This window comes from Primulina tabacum, chromosome 1 (genome assembly GCF_025594145.1).
Source record: "Primulina tabacum isolate GXHZ01 chromosome 1, ASM2559414v2, whole genome shotgun sequence".
In the NCBI taxonomy this organism is placed as follows: Eukaryota; Viridiplantae; Streptophyta; class Magnoliopsida; order Lamiales; family Gesneriaceae; genus Primulina; species Primulina tabacum.
In genome coordinates this window covers 6783038-6800631 of record NC_134550.1, presented here as the reverse complement: position 1 = coordinate 6800631, position 17594 = coordinate 6783038, and the positions used below count along the sequence as shown (strand labels likewise).

Sequence of the window (17594 nt, the reverse complement as noted above, 5' to 3'; positions counted from 1 at the left end):
GGACTTAAAAGACAATCACAATTTTAAAAACAATGGCTCTTTTATTTATATAAGTAATGAGTAGGTCTTTTGTGAGACGGTCTCACGAATCTTTATATGTGAGACGGGTAAACCCTATCAATATTTACAATAAAAAGTAATATTTTTAGCATAAAAAGTAATATTTTTTCATGGATGATCCAAATAAGAGATTTGTCTCACAAAATACGATCCGTAAGACCGTCTCACACAAGTTTTTTGTCATAGATAATAATAATAGATAGAATAGATAATTAAAGTTCATTAATATATAGGTAATAGAAAAAAATACATTATATATATTTGAATTAATATTAATAATTAATTAAAATCTATAAATTAATAACAAATCACAATTCTAAAAACATCGGCTCTTTTTATGCAGGTAATAATAGATAGATAATAGATATATCTAATTATAGGTTCTTCACGTGCGCCAAAAATACATTAGTATGTGGAATAACTCAATCCTATGAAGCTAACCCACATGTATACATCACAGCAAAAACTTCTATGTGACGGTCTCACAGATCGTATTTTGTGAGACGGATCTCTTATTTGAGTCATCAATGAAAAAATATTACTTTTTATTGTGAATATCGGTAGGATTGACCCATCGCACAGATAAAGATTCGTGAGACCGTCTCACAAGAGAACTACTCATACATCACAAAGACTTTTTATTAGAGATTTATTTTTATAGATAAATGAATTGAAATCACGTAATTACTTGAACGATATATACTGTATGTTTCCACTATCTATATACCTATAAAAGTGTGGATACTTCAAATGTTTTCCAATTGTGAATGGACGTCATTGCCCTTCACATTTTTTACTTATTTCAATTATCAATCAAGTAACATATGAAGTAAATTCACATTTAGTATATTAATTAATAATTAATACTAATTAAACATGTTTTATGGTTATTACCCTTCACATTTTTTAAAGTCCATAAGTTGATTGGTTTTTAGTTTATTATGCCTTATACTTGATGTTTGGATATATATTTTTTAAAAATTTGTTTCATTTAATTTGATTCTATATATTGTGCTAATGATAATTTATTAGATAACATAAAATTATCAACTTGAATTTTAATTTGACAAAAAATTCGAAAGTAAATTACATAAGTTCTTAATTAATTTATTCGTCCAATATAACAAAGAGATTAAACTCAAATTTATAACAAAATGATTCAAATTATTTTTTAGAAAATCAAATTTTTTATTTTTATCATATAATTTGTGATGCACGTGCTTCATACCAGTAAATGAAATAGTCTCACTTGTAATAAAGTATTCTTGTCCAATGAATATTAACATTTTACAATTCCTTGAGCCGGCAAAAGAGAGTGGTGAGACTTGCAAGAAAATCCGAACACAAACTGGTGTTTTGTTTGTCGTTTGATTGAGGAACACAAAATTCTAAGAATATACGTAAATTTCATTCCATCGAATAAATCGCCTTGATAGCACCAGACGGGCAACGACCCTTTAAACCATTGGTGTTATCTACCAGGACAAAACAGCACAAAACAGAAACTCATCCATCGCGTATATATTTGATATAAAAGTTTTGATCAAAATATAGAATAGGAGCCATCGAATATATACCCGAAACATGGGCGACGAAAGGTGGATGGGGATGGGGATCATCGAGGAAGAATCAGTGACGAATACAATAATGGTAGATAGAAGAAGCGGATACGAACCACAAACGGGGATCTACCATTCCCTTGTTAGCCTCAGTGAACAACAGCAGATTCCTACACAGCCTAACCTTGACACGGCCACGTATGTTCTATCACAGTTCCCGACACCTGATCAAGCTGAAACCCGAGTGGCTCTCGTTGACTCCTCGAGTAACAGAAGGGTCACCTACGCTCAACTCCACAGATCCATTACTGTACTTGCTGCTGGATTGTATCATGGACTCGGGGTAAGGAAGGGTGACGTTGTATTCATCTTATCACCAAATTCCGTCGTGTATCCGACAATTTGTCTTGCAGTACTTTCCATTGGAGCGGTGATAACAACTGCTAATCCGCTCAATACTTCGACAGAGATAGTGAAGCAGGTACATGATTCGGGTGCTAAACTCGCCATTTCTGCCCCAGATGAGATTAGAAAGTTACACTCCACTGGAGTGCCTACTCTCCTCACGTCACGAAGTAAAGAAAATGACCAACTTTCAGTGGAAGAGTTGATCGAGAAATGTGAACCATTGGAAATTCCAGAAGAGAAGCCGATTCAAACAGATACAGCAGCAATACTTTATTCTTCTGGGACTACAGGAACTAGTAAAGGCGTTGTACTAAGCCATTCTAACTTTATATCCGTCATGACACTACTCAAATGGTCTGTGGACGTATCAAAGGCACAAGATGATGTGTTCCTATGCTTCCTACCCATGTTTCATATCTACGGTCTAGCATTTTTTGGGCTAGGATTACTTTGTTCGGGTATTACCACTGTGGTAATGGAAAGATTTGATTTTCAAGGAATGCTTGAAGCTATTCAAAATCATAAGGTGAGTAACATGCCTGCAGTTCCTCCAGTGATACTTGGGCTGGTGAAGTATAATGGAGGAGGATATGATTTGTCGTCTTTGAGACGAGTGGGCTCAGGAGCAGCACCATTGAGCAAAGAGGTGACTGATAGATTCCGAGAGAAGTTTCCGTGGGTTGAGCTGAGGCCAGGCTATGGGTTGACTGAGAGTTGCGGTGCTGGTACTTTCTTTGAGTCTCATGGAGAAGCGAAGGCTCGTCCAGCTTCATCAGCTAGGTTGGCTCCATGCTTTAGTGCTAAGGTGGTTGATTTAGAGACTGGAATTGCTTTGCCACCATATAGGGAGGGAGAACTGTGGCTGAAGAGTCCAACTGTGATGAAAGAATACTTGGGAAATGAGGAGGCAACTGCTGCAACGCTTGATTCAGACGGGTGGCTTAAAACTGGTGACCTTTGTTACTTTGATGAGGAGGGCTACATTTACATAGTTGACCGGATGAAAGAATTGATAAAGCACAACGGCTACCAGGTATCACATATAAAAGAATTTTGGCATCTAAAGTACGTACTTTGAGGAACGGTTCTTGTAGCTGACTTTTCCTTATCTTACGCAAAACGCAGGTGGCTCCAGCAGAGTTGGAGGCAATATTAACAGCTCATCCCCATATAACTGATGCAGCCGTCATACCGTTTGTTTCCTTTCCCTGTCTTCTTACTTCAATCCCAGCATCAACAAACCAGAAACACATGCAAGCACACACACAAAGCCTGTGCACAAAACACAAACATGATATTAATTCCAAACTTGTGTTTATGTTTTGATGTGGAAGCAAAATGCTGCAGACTTCAGGATGAAGAAGCGGGACAAATTCCTGTGGCATACGTAGTGAGAGCAGCCGGAGTGGAACTCACAGAAGATCAGGTCATCCAATTTGTCACCAAACAGGTATGGCAATGATATCCCTGCCAATTGTTTGAGGTAGCACCATACAAGAAAATATTGCTAAGCAGGCAGCACTTGTTTACCAAAAAGTTAATGAGCAAACTTTCCAGGTAGCACCATACAAGAAAATCAGGAGAGTGAACTTCATCAATGCCATACCAAGGTCTGCAGCGGGTAAAATATTACGGAGGCAATTGGTATCACTAAGCAAACAGTGTGCGATCTCCAAATTATGATAAATGACGCCAGCTCTTACTTTACACCCTATTTCTACCTATTATACGATCAATAAGGACAGAATTTATTTATGCCTGGGTAAGCGATAAATAGAAGCATTTGAAGCCAAGGATGAAAAAAAATCAGATGTACAGAAGCAGAATTGTGTGTTTTGTTTGCCATTACTTTCCCAACAAGTGACTAATACATGTGCTTACTTCAAGCTTTTACAAAATCCTGATTTATGCTGTCCTCTCATGCCCCAAACAAATCCACAAACTGAATGTGTTACCTCCTCCTTACACATCATTGAATCCCCAAAGAGGCCCATATCTTGGATCACAAAATATATCTATCGCCAACAGCACCGTGTAGATCTTGACCTTCACACTAGCAAATACAATCAGATTTTTTAGTTCAACTAAAACTTCACACCTTCTGGCTTCAACACAAGAGCAAATGTCACCATACCACCTCCACATTCTCTTCCCAAAAGATTGCCCAAAAAACACGGGAAACTGGGAAAAAATCCTGGTTGGATCCATTGCCAGCCACTTTCAAAGCCATAGCTTTCAAAAACCAAAGCTCCAAGACAGCACAAATGCAACAAACAATTTTAAGATTAACATCACTAGTACCTAGGTGCCCTTTCAACTCGAGCCAAACACTATCCATACATGTATAGTAGTAAACATGATCAGATCTTTTAACCACCAACCAAAATGAAAATAAAAATTAAATAAACCTTTGTCCATAAAACCATGTGAGGTGAAACCAACATGACATTGTGATGTCAAATTATAAGGTTCAACTACACCACAACCCAAACAAGCACAAAAGAAATCATTTTAGCATACGAATATGGAATATGGTTAGGCTCTTCATCTGAAAGTGTAGATACTTTTTGCAACTTGCTGCATAAACGAATGTCAAAGGAAGCAGAATCACTTCCTATGGAAGTCGTATTATTCTCATTAAAATGTGAGATAGTGAACAAGAGAGGCCACCAACATATCATTTATTTTTACATTGTCGGATAAAATACACTCATTGGCACACGTATGGCAAATTCCTCATGGGAAGTAAGGACTTGAATTATCTATGAGTATTTTCACCGGCCAAGGGAATTAATTAAGTTTGGCTAAACAGGATTTCAGAAAACATTTTCAAACCTCAAAACATCATTTTATTTTTTGGGTATTCAAAAGGTAAATATTTCAAGAATGGGCACCTAGGGCAACCGTTCAGGAGCATCATAAAATTTTTGCTAATGTCACCGCCAAAGAACTTCAAAAATAGCACAAAAATCTTCCAGGTCAACCAAAAAGCCAAGAACGTGCAACCATTGTTTTACCATTGAAGTACTGAATGTAATTATAGAACCTTATTTGAACAAACATTGTGTTCTTGAAATTTGCCAATGATCTCATAATAATACAAAAGAAACATATCTGAATATTTTGAATTATTTATATTTAGGTTTACATGAAAATGCAAAAGAAAAGACTTAAAATAATTAAAAAGAACGAGAAAATGAATAAAACGATGAGGCGAAGAAAAATAGAAAGAACTTTCTTTATGTATATGGAAACACTCGGACGATGATACAACAGCATAACTGACTTCAAAATTCACTCTAGGCAGTATATCAACCCAAGTACACGTATGGCAGCCGACTCAGCCCAACTGACGCAATATATCCAGTCTCTTGGAGAGAAAGCTGGCTCCTAACCATGGCAACCTCGGTGATTCCAGGAAATATGTTTATCCAGAAACCCACCTCCAAACACCACCAGATCTATCCCTCTGGACAGATGCAGCAAGTTCCATATCACGTTCAAATACAGACTTCTCTGTCCTCAGTGTCCGAACCTCTTCTTCTAATGATGGCAATGACTGAAGCATCTTCTGTAGTTCTCCTATTTGTGCCTGATAAAAGAAAAAATAGAGGGATAGATATCAAACAACGGGTAAAAATTTAGCAGAGGCATTGTATAATAACGCATTTACAACTTCTCGATGACCCCAGCCCAACATGAGCCTCAAAAGAAGAATTAAATTAAAGAAATCTAAAAGGAAGAAGTAGAGAAAGTGGTAAAGGGAAAGACCTCGAGTTTGGCACATCTTGATCTCTCAGCTACAAGTTGTCCTTTCAATGACTGCAACTCCTGCAACCAGTCCATAAGGATGATAAAATTTGTGACTACTAATGCCTGATAGTATCACAAAGATACTAACAATATACTCTGTCAACCAACCTTGGACAGCTCAGCATAATATCCACTTGTTTCTTCAATCCTTGCTTTCAGAGCAGAGTTCTCTGTGGTAACCTCCATCATGGATGATTCTAACTTCTTTTTTTCTTCTCTAATTATATTAATTTCGACTGATAGATCCTTCTGAGAGTTGTCAACTGGGATGACCCTGTCATTTGAATCTTTTCTTTCAGTCAAATCTAATAACTCGGATTTTGCCAAGGCATATGCAGCAGTAACAGAAGCTGCTGCCGCTGCAGCAGCTGGCGATTGCAATATCTTGGCCTGTAAAGCATCCCTTGGTTTGGGCCTCATGACAAATACCTAAATATGCAGAACCATATTGATGGGTTTAAGGTATACCTAAATCTAAAAGAAAGGGGATGCGAGAGAAAGAAAGATGATACACAGTGAAATGCAATACTTATTTAAAAAAGAAATAATATTAAAAGTTAGATGAAGGTAATCAGAAATTATACGCCAAAATAAAGACAATATCAGCAGGAGCTAAAAATTGCAGCTGGAGCACTATCAAAACAGTACAGAAGGAATTGTGCTTATATCAAAGAAATATTTGACTAAACGAATTCACATATACCGATATATTTCTAAATTATGCTTTGATCAACTTCACTGACAAACATCGTCTCAATGATTCAGACAAGTTCAAACCAAAAAACACTTCTTCACTTCCATAAAACATTACATGTATTATTTGCAGGCATGTCAACATGATCCTATCAATCTCACATTGCCCCCCACCCAAAGAAAATGTAACATCAAACTTCCATTTACTGTTGGCAAATTCTGATTTCATCAAAATTCGGAGAACCAAATAATAATTGATCCTTCACCTTCAAATTTGAATAAAATTGCAAGCCCTTTATAAGTTGGGAAAAAAAAAAAGGAAAGTCAAATGGCTGAACTCAAATACACTCCGCTTTGAAAAAAATTGTAAGCCCTTTATTGAGAGATCATAATTGATGCACATAAAATCAGTAAGATATTATATATTTGATGTCGATATTTGAAATGACTTACAAAAAATTAGCCAAAATTTTCAGCCTAAAGCAAAAAAAAAAAGGAACTCATATAAGGAAGAAAAGACAGAGAATTAAGAATCCAAAACTTTTATCCCCAGATTATAGTTGGCACACCATCAAGTAAAAGTGCATTATTTTCATGCTGGAGGTATTCCCTTCCGTGCGCACAAGAATTTCCAGTCATGAGTCATAATTGCATGCATCCTATAACATTACTAAGATGCATCCTTCTAGAGTCATCCATAGTAACATCAACATGCCCCATAAGAAGCAATTACTTTAAGGGAGCAATTGCATGTATGCGTTTGGTGAATTTAGAGTTCAAATCCTTCGAGCCAATCCACTGAATTTCTTTTGGTAGTTTTAACTGCATGCCATTCCAAATATTCAATTATTGGAGTCATTCCAAATCCATAACTCAAATAAAATGGTTCAATCCGAACAAAACTAAAATATCTTCTAGTGTTCTATAAGAAAATCTCACATATTAATCATCGGAAATTCGCTGCCATCCTTTTCTTATAAGAATTATGACACCCATAAAAAATGACATTAATGGTAGATACCTCATTGTGGTACTTCCCATTGTAGCCACCAAATGTTACTAAAAAATTCTCGCCACCTAATGATGCCGAGGAAATGCTGATTCCCTGTTAAACAGCATAATATCACACTTTTGAGCAAAACAAAATATGTAGAACACAATTAATAGCATCGTGATGACTGGCAATCAAGAAAAAAAATGCATGCATGTGACAATTAAAACCTATGAGACTATCACTTTCTCTAAATTGCCTTACAGAGGAAAATGTTTGCACGTCACTCATTTGTAAACAATTTATGAAGTTGTTTATAAATTCTCACCTGCTATACTTTTCATAATCACCATCATGCATGTGATTTGCTTATATATTCAGATGCTTAAAATAATCAGATTTCAAAGAGGAAGCTCAACATGGACTGATTGATATCAGCTGTATAGCAATATCTAATGTCTTTGAGCTACATTATTGAAAAGAAGCATGATGTACACAACTTTTATAACAAATCTTCAATTAGAGCTACATCATGCTTTCTGTTATTTTCACTGACATTACACAGGATTCGGTTACAAAGAGATTAACCAACCAAAAAAAAAAAACTCAAGGGCATACTTTAATCTAAAGAAATAGTTACCACAAGGTCCTAAACCAACAACCAAAATATGCATTAAAATTCAATTTCTAAACAGGATAAATTATTGGGAATAAAAATGATGACATTTAATATACTTAAATTATCAAATGATAATTCATCAATACTTTCTATTATGAGTCCTCGAAAACTGAAACTTTGTCCGACATTCACTATTCAGTGATTCATTAAATGCAATGGTATAAATCAGCAAATATACATGCCTCAAAGCAAAGCAAGTTCAAGCAAATTCACTACCAATAGAAGAGTCGAAAAACCCTCCTCACTAGAGCCACCCAAAAAATGTAGCTCTATAAGACAAAACATCTAGGTCTTAAACTCAAGTTTCTTCAGGATGAAAGAGGTGATGAAATAAAATACACATTTAAATAGCATATAAGCCCTGACCTATTTTTAGCACATATCTATACCCATCACAAAAATCAGTTTCTAGCTCAACACAAAATGATATGGTATGAGAAATGAGGAAGCATAGTAACCTCACTAGCTAGGGGATCTCTTCCTTTTACACTAGTCAGCACTGATACAACAAGCTTAGACATATTTATCACAAGAGTTTCCGACGCTCCTGCCAGCCAGAAAGAATTTAATCTCATATTACAAGAAGTTGAGAAAATCTTAAGACCAAATAACATTGTTAATTACCAGTACTTCTCACTCACCACTTCTATTATCTCCACCACCAACAATATACCAGTTTCCATTTACTGCAACACTAGCATGACCTGCCCTAGCAGACACCGCATCACCCTGGATTTGTGGTTGGGACCATTCCATCTGCACAAGAAAATCCTATGAATGATCGAGCCACTAAGAGATTAATCTATGCTTTCAACTAATCAGATTATCAAAGCAGATAATCAATGAAAAGAGTATTCTGCTTAAAATACATTTCAAGAGCAAACTTCATTTTGGTAATAAATGTCCTCATTTTCATTTTTTATCGCCCACAATAGGGTCCTCATCCATCTTAGAAAAGCAGGAGTCAAAATATTTCGTGATGACAATGAAAATTAATCCAATAAAACTGTTGCATAAAGAGAAATAGTAAAACTGGACAGACGAGACTTAAAAACTAAAATACATCACAGAGCTTGTTGGTGATTAAATAAGATACAATAACAAATTTCTAATTTTTTTACTATAGCTAGAGAGGACTATTCATTAATGAACTAACTAGAAATCCAAGCCAAATAAAGAAAATGCATAAGAAGATCCTGCAGTAATTCACATCCTTTAATTTGAGAACACAAGAATGTTCACCATCAAGGGAAAATGTTAATGATGATTCCACTCATTTTTGAACAACTAATCAGACCTGGCTGAACTTGGAACGACACATATCAAAAGGTCGTTCATTAGCCCTACTAGTAAAGCACAGGAAAAACTTGCTTTTAGTTGTAAAGCTAGCTTTTTACTTATAGGGCGCTTAGGCTTAGCTCATCAAACAAGTGATAAATGTACATGGATTATAAAACAAACCCTAGAAAAACAGATGCTGAAAGCACATCGCTCAAATATTTATTTTTGACATAATGTTGACCAAATATACATCAGGGTCATTGGTTAATATGGATTAATTTTGATGAAAAAGAACAACAAAAAAGACCCAATTTCCAGCCGTCTTGGCTTGGAGTCAATTTAAATATGCAATTCATTTTATTCAACTCAATATTCTGCAGTGAAGCATGAGAAACACCAGATTTAAAGCTTCGACAGACTTCACTGCCATTATGAGCATAAGAGAGAAAGCTTACTGTTTCCAAATCCAGTACATGGAGGTCATTGAAAAAGATGGAATGGGAGCATCCACCATAAATAAAAAGGTATCGTTCAGCATGCAATGCAGCTGTGTGATCAAATCTGGGGGTTGGAGGTGTCTGCCTATCAATGTAAAAAAATTGGTAAGAAATCATACTTGAAAATGCACTAAAAACCATAAACTTTGGGAGAAACATACGTAGTCTCAACAGAACTCCACGTCATTGTCTCCAAATCAAGAACGTGGACATCATTCAGAAGCCGCCTATTCCTGTCTTCTCCACCAAACATGATAACTTTAGAGCCAAACACAGTGATAGATTGCCCACTGCGAGCTACCTAAAGAAATACCACAAGAACGACCAATATATATCATAAATTTTTTTTATCCAAGATCTGGAAAATTCACAAGGAAGAAACTGAATAAATGAAGATAGAATTGTCGAAAGAAAAGGACAAGTCAAAACAGTTGATTACCGGAACATTGCCAGAGGTCTCAACAATGCCGCAATTATACAATTCAAGGTCAATAAATCGTACTGCATGAGAAACAAAATCAGAGACAGTAAGAATCAAGGTTTAGTGCCGAAATAAATATGCATCTATCAGACAGATAATGATCGATCCAATTGAATCAATTGCTGCCAAACTAAGTTGGTCCCAGCATGAACGAACCTGTCACCGTGTCGGTAACATTCTTCGAGAGACCAGCCAAAAGAAAAAGTTTTTTCTCCCAATTTATCTGTAAGATAAATAATTGCGTATACATCAGTCAAAATAAAAATTATTATGAATAATAATAATAATTGGGTATACACCGATAAAAAAATATATATATATGTGCATATGCTAATGGAAACTCTTGAATAGACAGGGCCCAGTAATATTTCCCAGCCAAAGATGAAAACACCAGGGACAAATAATACCGAGGAAAAAAATAACAATGAAGAAACTCAAGGAATTCTGTAATTGTAACTTACCAAACTGTGACCAGAAATTGGTGGAAAAGCTTCCAACAGGGCATCATCTTTTTTTTTCACATCACTGGCTTCCATCTTTAGTTTGACGGGTGACCACATCAAATTTTTCAGATCCAAAACCTAAAAATTCCAAAAGAAAGAGTGAAAACCTAAGGATAAAAAAATTCTGAGTCACGTTAAAATGGAATCAACAGTACCTGGAAATCAGATAGGTATCTACCATTGCGGCTTCCACCCACAATGTATAACTTTTCTTCTACAACTATTGCAGCATGCTGGAACGCAAAAAAAAAGGTGTCACATGAAGTATACAGACCATACACATTGCGTAAAAATAGTAGGAGTTTATTATTTTTATTTATTCAATTTATTTAAATCAATTGTTTAATAAATCAGTTCTTATCCTAGTCAGGTAGCTAAAGATTTTTGGGATCCTTTTGGTAGCCCTTAGGATTTTTTTTATTTTTTTTTGCTCCTAGTATCTTGCTGAGTTGTTAGGCAATTACATAGCGGCATAGTCTACAAACTCTACGGCGAATCTTTAGATTAATACAAGAAATAATAATGATCTCTTCTCACTTATCATTTTTATTGTACCAGAGAATAACTGTCTTCAGGAAGTTGTGATGTGGAAAACCAAAACCAGAAGTACAGATTCTTCCAGGCTGTTAGTTTTGGCAATTCTTTGGGTGCTACCCTTACTGAAAATATATTCGAAAAATAAATCCCTCCAACTGACTATTAAGAAATTGAATGGGCAAAGCGTTTTTGAAAGGGCACAACCTATCAAGCTCATGATTGCTAGCAGAGGGAACTTTGGTTATTCAACAGGCGGGAAAAGAATCTGTAAATAAAGATCCAAGTTTCCAACATTGACGATGTAAAAGTCAAAAAATCACCGGTAATTGCATGGCTGTTAATTTCATGGAGCCACCAATTGGAAAAGTCCACATGTTTATTCCTACTATGAAAGAGGTGTGGGAAGCTATTCCGGGTAAGATCTGAAAAATTCTACATACATTGTAGGATTGAATATAAAGATATGGCAACTAAAGCAAGGAGATTGAGAGGTGATGGAGTACTACAATAAAATACAAGTACTTGGCCAGAATGAGATATGTGCTATGAGGAAGATTGGGAAAATGTAAATGACAGCGTGAAGTATATGAACATAAAAAAGAATGAGAGTATGTTTCCTGGCCATAATAAACATGAGAGAGGGCGAATTAAGAGGAAGAATTCTTGGGGGGGAAATCTCTGACATCTCTTTTTCGAAAGTGAGAGAAGAGGGGAATAAGGAAAGTGATCATGGTATAAAACACTCAATCTACATTTGAAGGCTCTGCTCTTGAACAAGGAATACGCTTTTATTTAAATGAACTATACCTTGTACCGAGCAGCTGCTCTCCCAGCAGATACAGGGAGCGCAACCCACTGGTCATAGCTTATATCCAAATGCCGACATTGACTATCAGTTCCCATCTCAATTGTCCTGCAGTTAACTAATTTCATCAGTTTCATAACTAATGAACAATTTTTTCCCAAAAAATACAAACCATGAAGTTTGTTCTGAGTAATTCGGGAGAATGGAGAATGTAACTCACAACCAAATAATACAAACCACAAAATTGGTGCATAAAAATAGAAATCTTTGTTATTGATTTTCATTACAGTAGATTTAGTCCTCGTGATTAGAAGCAACTACAACCTAGCTCACGTGTAAAAGGGAAAGTTAGAAACTTTATATATATATATATATATATCGTGATTAGAAGCAACTACAACCTAGCTCACGTGTAAAAGGGAAAGTTAGAAACTTTATATATATATATATATATATATATATATATATATATATATACCAAACCAAATGCCGAAGTGTTGATGAAATCGAATTAAAAATGGATTATTGAGCATATTTATGTCTTACTTTTAGGATTCTTCACTGTATCAAAACAAAGATCAATTTTTTCCATTACTTTTTCCAGCACAGCCTAAAGTTTTATCATGTTGCGATCAATTCTCTTTATTGTCTTTCTCCCAATCAGTCAACAAAAACCCCCAATCAATCGAATTGAGAACATATAAGTACAACTCCATTCTCAAGATTGATCTAAAATTCTCTCAGTAGATCATCAATACCATAAAACATAAGTACACACAAAATTCATCGAATTAACAATGGAAGATTAAAATCAATAAAATTAAACGTGGAAATCGCAATAAAATACCGGGAAGTTGGGATGCTGAAAATGGCGCGAGATCGGGTGGTGAGTCAAGCCCGATCTGCTGGGGAGAAATGAGGAGGAAATGCACCGACTAAACAGATGCTACGAGCCCGTTCAACCGATTTGGAATAATTTATTCGGGGTCCTTGCTTCTTATAACAATTGCACAACGGCCCCCAGTATTTTTAATTTTTTTATTTAAACACTTTTTTAGAGTGAAATTACATTCTGACCTCGTAAAATATCGAAATAAATTATGAAACTCTATATGTTCTACATTGAAGATATGTTTTAAATTAATTAAAGATATTTTACACTCGGTATTGTTTAAAAATCAATTCTCATTTGTAACGGATTTTTCTTATTTTTAAATATAAGGTATTAAAATATGTTGATTTTAAAAAAAGTTATGTGTATTGTGTGTGTGTGTTTTTTTTTTTAAGCGTTTTAAATGTCATTCGCTATTTTTTAAGCACAAAAACTCCTATTTATGAGATGAATCTGCAACCTTATCATATTTATGAAAAAATATTATTTTTATGTCAAAAATATATTACTTTTCATTTTAAAAATAGATCGAATCATTTCTTTTTTCATAGTTTTTTTTAAAATTAATTTTCAATTCCAAAGTCATATTTGACATGTAGATTTATTGCTAATTTCAATATCTCACATTAATTTTATTCCACCTTATCTCAACTATTTTTTTTTTTTTGGGTAAGTCACCTTTTAATATATTTATCCAATATTTTGTAATCGGAAACAATGTTGAGAAATAATTAAACTAATTATTTAAAAACATCAATTTATATATTATATATAAGAAACACGTTTATTCATAATATGCAAAGTTGCAAACAGCGTGTGGTGTACATACAAATATGAGTAATTTGTTTTAAATCAAAACTTCCATATTGAACAGAAACATTATTCTCAAGATGAGAAGGTACGGATGATAATATTCCATAAGAAGTTTATATGATACAAAGTTTGCCAACCAAATACTTCATAATAAGTTTATTCCACACACAACTCAAATTAAATATTTAGAATTAGGATACATTCTCCTTTTCTTTTCTTTTTTTGACGAGGAAATTTTACCATACATTCATTGAAAAGCAAACAAGTACATCAAGCAACAACAACATGCTCTGTAGGCTTTGATTCTGGTTCCGGGGCGGCTGCCTCGGCTTCCCAGAAGGAAGTTGCCTTACCAGTCTTTGAAACGGTCTGAAGAACAGCGTCTGGCTGGACATTGCCTTTAACAGTTACCTTTTGCTTCTCAATATCAATGTCGAATGATTCAACACCTGAGAAAACGAATGACTCAAAACTCAAAACGCCTTTGGATTGATGACCAATGATTATCTACAGTAACTACAGAAGAAAGAAGGTCACATGATGCTTTTCATTCACTATCATCATGTGTGTGCCTTAGTTTCTAAACGACCCAAAACTGAGGGAAACTAATATACTTAACCGTATAGCAGCTCGGATTCATGTTAATTTTTAGGTTAGTTATGGAACTCAGAGCCACAAGGGCGGTTGAGGCTTCACAAACACTAGGGGAGAATGATGCGGAGCATGAATCCGAAGTCCTATGACGTATCTGAGTAAATATAAAAGTTGATTTAAACTGATTTTCTCTGACTGGGGATAATCTTAGATTCATTACTTTCGTTTATTAAGTTCCCAATTTATCTTAATAGAAAAACCTATAAATTGACTACATATTGTTATTGTTTCTCTCTCCTCTCTCTTTCTCCTTCCCTTATTCTCTTCCCCGTTCTCTCAGCCCCCCAATTCTACATGAAAAGCCTTGACCATCAAAAGTCTATTCATGAGTGTGCTATATCATTCATATCAACACTAGTACAGAATATTTTTGTAATCAAAGTCTTACTTAGTGTCTTAAGTGGGTTCAAACACAAGGTTGTAAAGATCACCAACACGGAGAGTTGGCATGTTTCAACATCGTTGAAGTTGCAGTACCGAGAAAGGTAAACTTAGAGCAATCAGAGTCAAGACAACAGTGACATGTCTAGCCTAAAAAAGTGCTAGACTAATAAATGGCTTACAATCAAACCTTCATATAAAATCTCTTCTCCCTTCTCCATTTTTAGTCATCATTATTTACCTGTATAATTTATTTAGAATTACACTGTAAACCACATTTACCTTTTGAAAATCAGTTTAAAATAGTAGCAACATTTGAATTCAATTCAACCCCATCTTATGGAGAACAACTAGCACCAAACATCCACCTTTAAGTTAGACCTACCCCACCTTATGGTAGGAGAACAACGACTATTAAACATCCACCATTATGGTTATACTGTATAATTCTAAAATTTCATAAAACAAGAGCACGTGTTACAGAAAATTACTCGAGTGTCCAAATGAATAATTAGATGCTAAAGAAAAACCAAATGCAAAATTTAACCAGCATCTTGTAGCACAACGTAGTTCCACCACACAGAAAATAATGTTCAATTCTACTTATAGCAGTAATGGTGAATACAATAAGCATGTCTATGTTTGAGTAAAAGACGTGTTTGGCTTCAAACAAATAAATTATACTCCAGAGGAACCAGATAAGCAATATATCTATTTCCAATCTAAAACCTTCAGTTGATTCATATCAAGCTATGCTATCACAATTGGTGCATGGAAAGCTCGACAAACCTTCCATTTTCCCAAGAACCCTTTTAACAGCTCCGACACAGCCTTGGCATGACATGCCAACCCTGAGCTCAACTGTCTGCAATTAGTGGCAAAGTTAACAGATAATCAAGATTGAATCAGGATAGACAATCAGAAATTTAAATCATCCAGATTTTATCACAGTCCTCATCCAGATCTGATATAAAAGTATGAGCAATTAATGAAGTAAACAATCAAGTATAAGCAATTAATGGAGTATATTTTTAATTTTTATAATCGCATCAATTGAACTCTAAATTTTCCACTATGTTTAAGAACCCGAAACCAACAGTTAAAAAAGGAAAAAAACATACAAGTCCAGTGTAAAAATATTGGTGTGGTCCTCCCTAAAAAAATTAAAACCATAAACTTGCTTGGTGGAGTTTAAACAATTTGAAAGCTGTGATTGCATTCTAAACATGGATCAATATTCAAAACTCATCACTGATCCTAAACAAAGATATAAAACAGCCAAACAAAGACAAAACCTTGAAGATCCATCGATGCATGCTTTGGTCAAAATTTCTTTCATTTCCAGCCAAGAAAATCAAAACCCATTTCATTAATTTCCCCAATTTAAAATATTTACTCCTACTTCCGGCAAAAAAATTCCAAAAAACACCAATTCTTTAACGAAAGAATACAAGAAAAATATATCGAGCCGCGTCAAATTCACAAGAAATTCAGGCTCGCAGCATAAAAATCGTAGTTCGCAAGCGAAATCGTAAAGGGATAAACAAACCTGAGACATGATGATAGATTGAATAATCAATCACAGGAGGAGAACTGCGACCGAAAAATCAGAGAAGATGACAAATGACAAGCACTTTCCTCGAAAAGAAATATATCGTAAGATTAAAATTTCTGAAGCAAAAGAAAACGAAAATAGATTACATTAAAATAATATAATTTTTTTGTCAACTTTTCCAAAATAAAAAATCAACTCACGCAGTCTCGCTGTTCATGACCGCTGAAGGCGTCGGCTATATTAAATTTTAGCATACAATATAATTTCAATTATATTTAAATATTTTTTTCTCAAATCAAAACTTTGTGATTTTATTGTAATTTTGTACTATTATTATTATTATTTAATTAAATAGTAAGATAATAATATGAATGTGATACTTGTTTTAGATCCAAGTATAATTATTTATATAAGTCAATAGTTGAACTTATTAAAAATACTTTGAAAAGAAGATTAATATATAATTGTGAAAAAAGTTTAAAATAAGATCATATAAAAATTAGAATGAAACCGTTTTATGGGTCAATTTTATAATACGAAATTTTACCCTCTCATGAAAAATATTATTTTATATGTTAAAAAGTACTATTTTTCTCTTCATATAGGTCGAATCAGTGTCCCAGTAGACCTACTCACAAAATTAATGGTATAGTTTATTTTCTTGACTTTGAAATAATTTTAAAAAGATTGTTCTAGAGAAGTTTCTTAATAAAGATTCATTTATAATTTTATTTATTTCTAATATTTCAGATAACTATTATTAACATAAAATAAAAATCTGTATATTATTATTTAATAAAAACGTGACACCACTACTATACATTTGTAAAAGAGAGTGTTGACTTGCCGAAAAGAATCGAATAAAATATGATCTTAAACGATAATTGAGGTATTCAATTAAAATAGTGAGAATCGATATTAAAGGCTAAGAATATTGTTATATACCCTAATATCAGGCCCAAATTCAAAGTCCAGTGACAGTTAAATTTATT

The 17594-nt window shown here is 34.3% G+C and overlaps 3 protein-coding genes and 1 long non-coding RNA gene across 5 annotated transcripts; 2 read left to right on the top strand and 2 right to left on the bottom strand.

The window, feature by feature from the left end:
- Positions 1-1330: 1330 nt before the first annotated feature.
- Positions 1331-4588, top strand: LOC142537913 (putative CoA ligase CCL5). Its single transcript, XM_075643381.1, has 4 exons — positions 1331-3060; positions 3153-3220; positions 3375-3477; positions 3585-4588. The coding sequence occupies exons 1-4, from the start codon at positions 1645-1647 to the stop codon at positions 3708-3710; spliced, it is 1713 nt and encodes a 570-aa protein (XP_075499496.1). The 5' UTR covers positions 1331-1644; the 3' UTR covers positions 3711-4588.
- A 534-nt stretch (positions 4589-5122) lies between these two features.
- Positions 5123-13297, bottom strand: LOC142537905 (acyl-CoA-binding domain-containing protein 4). Its single transcript, XM_075643375.1, has 14 exons — positions 13155-13297; positions 12310-12415; positions 11121-11198; positions 10924-11043; positions 10619-10685; positions 10421-10482; positions 10143-10282; positions 9940-10066; positions 8845-8959; positions 8662-8750; positions 7555-7638; positions 5949-6269; positions 5799-5858; positions 5123-5619 (listed from the first exon to the last, which is right to left on the bottom strand). The coding sequence occupies exons 2-14, from the start codon at positions 12403-12405 to the stop codon at positions 5455-5457; spliced, it is 1524 nt and encodes a 507-aa protein (XP_075499490.1). The 5' UTR covers positions 12406-12415; positions 13155-13297; the 3' UTR covers positions 5123-5454.
- A 768-nt stretch (positions 13298-14065) lies between these two features.
- LOC142537885 (copper transport protein ATX1-like) lies at positions 14066-16807 on the bottom strand. Of its 2 annotated transcripts, none has more exons than XM_075643369.1 (3): positions 16597-16807; positions 15837-15912; positions 14066-14461 (listed from the first exon to the last, which is right to left on the bottom strand). In XM_075643369.1, exons 1-3 carry the CDS (start codon positions 16603-16605, stop codon positions 14283-14285), a joined length of 264 nt encoding a protein of 87 aa, XP_075499484.1. In that variant the 5' UTR covers positions 16606-16807; the 3' UTR covers positions 14066-14282. The 2 variants fall into 2 exon arrangements, with proteins under 2 accessions (XP_075499484.1, XP_075499480.1); XM_075643365.1 differs by lacking the exon at positions 16597-16807 and adding an exon at positions 16343-16481.
- Positions 15919-16223, top strand: LOC142537896 (uncharacterized). The gene is made up of 2 exons (XR_012818578.1): positions 15919-16040; positions 16072-16223. It is a non-coding gene; the product is annotated as an uncharacterized LOC142537896 (long non-coding RNA).
- Positions 16808-17594: the final 787 nt, after the last annotated feature.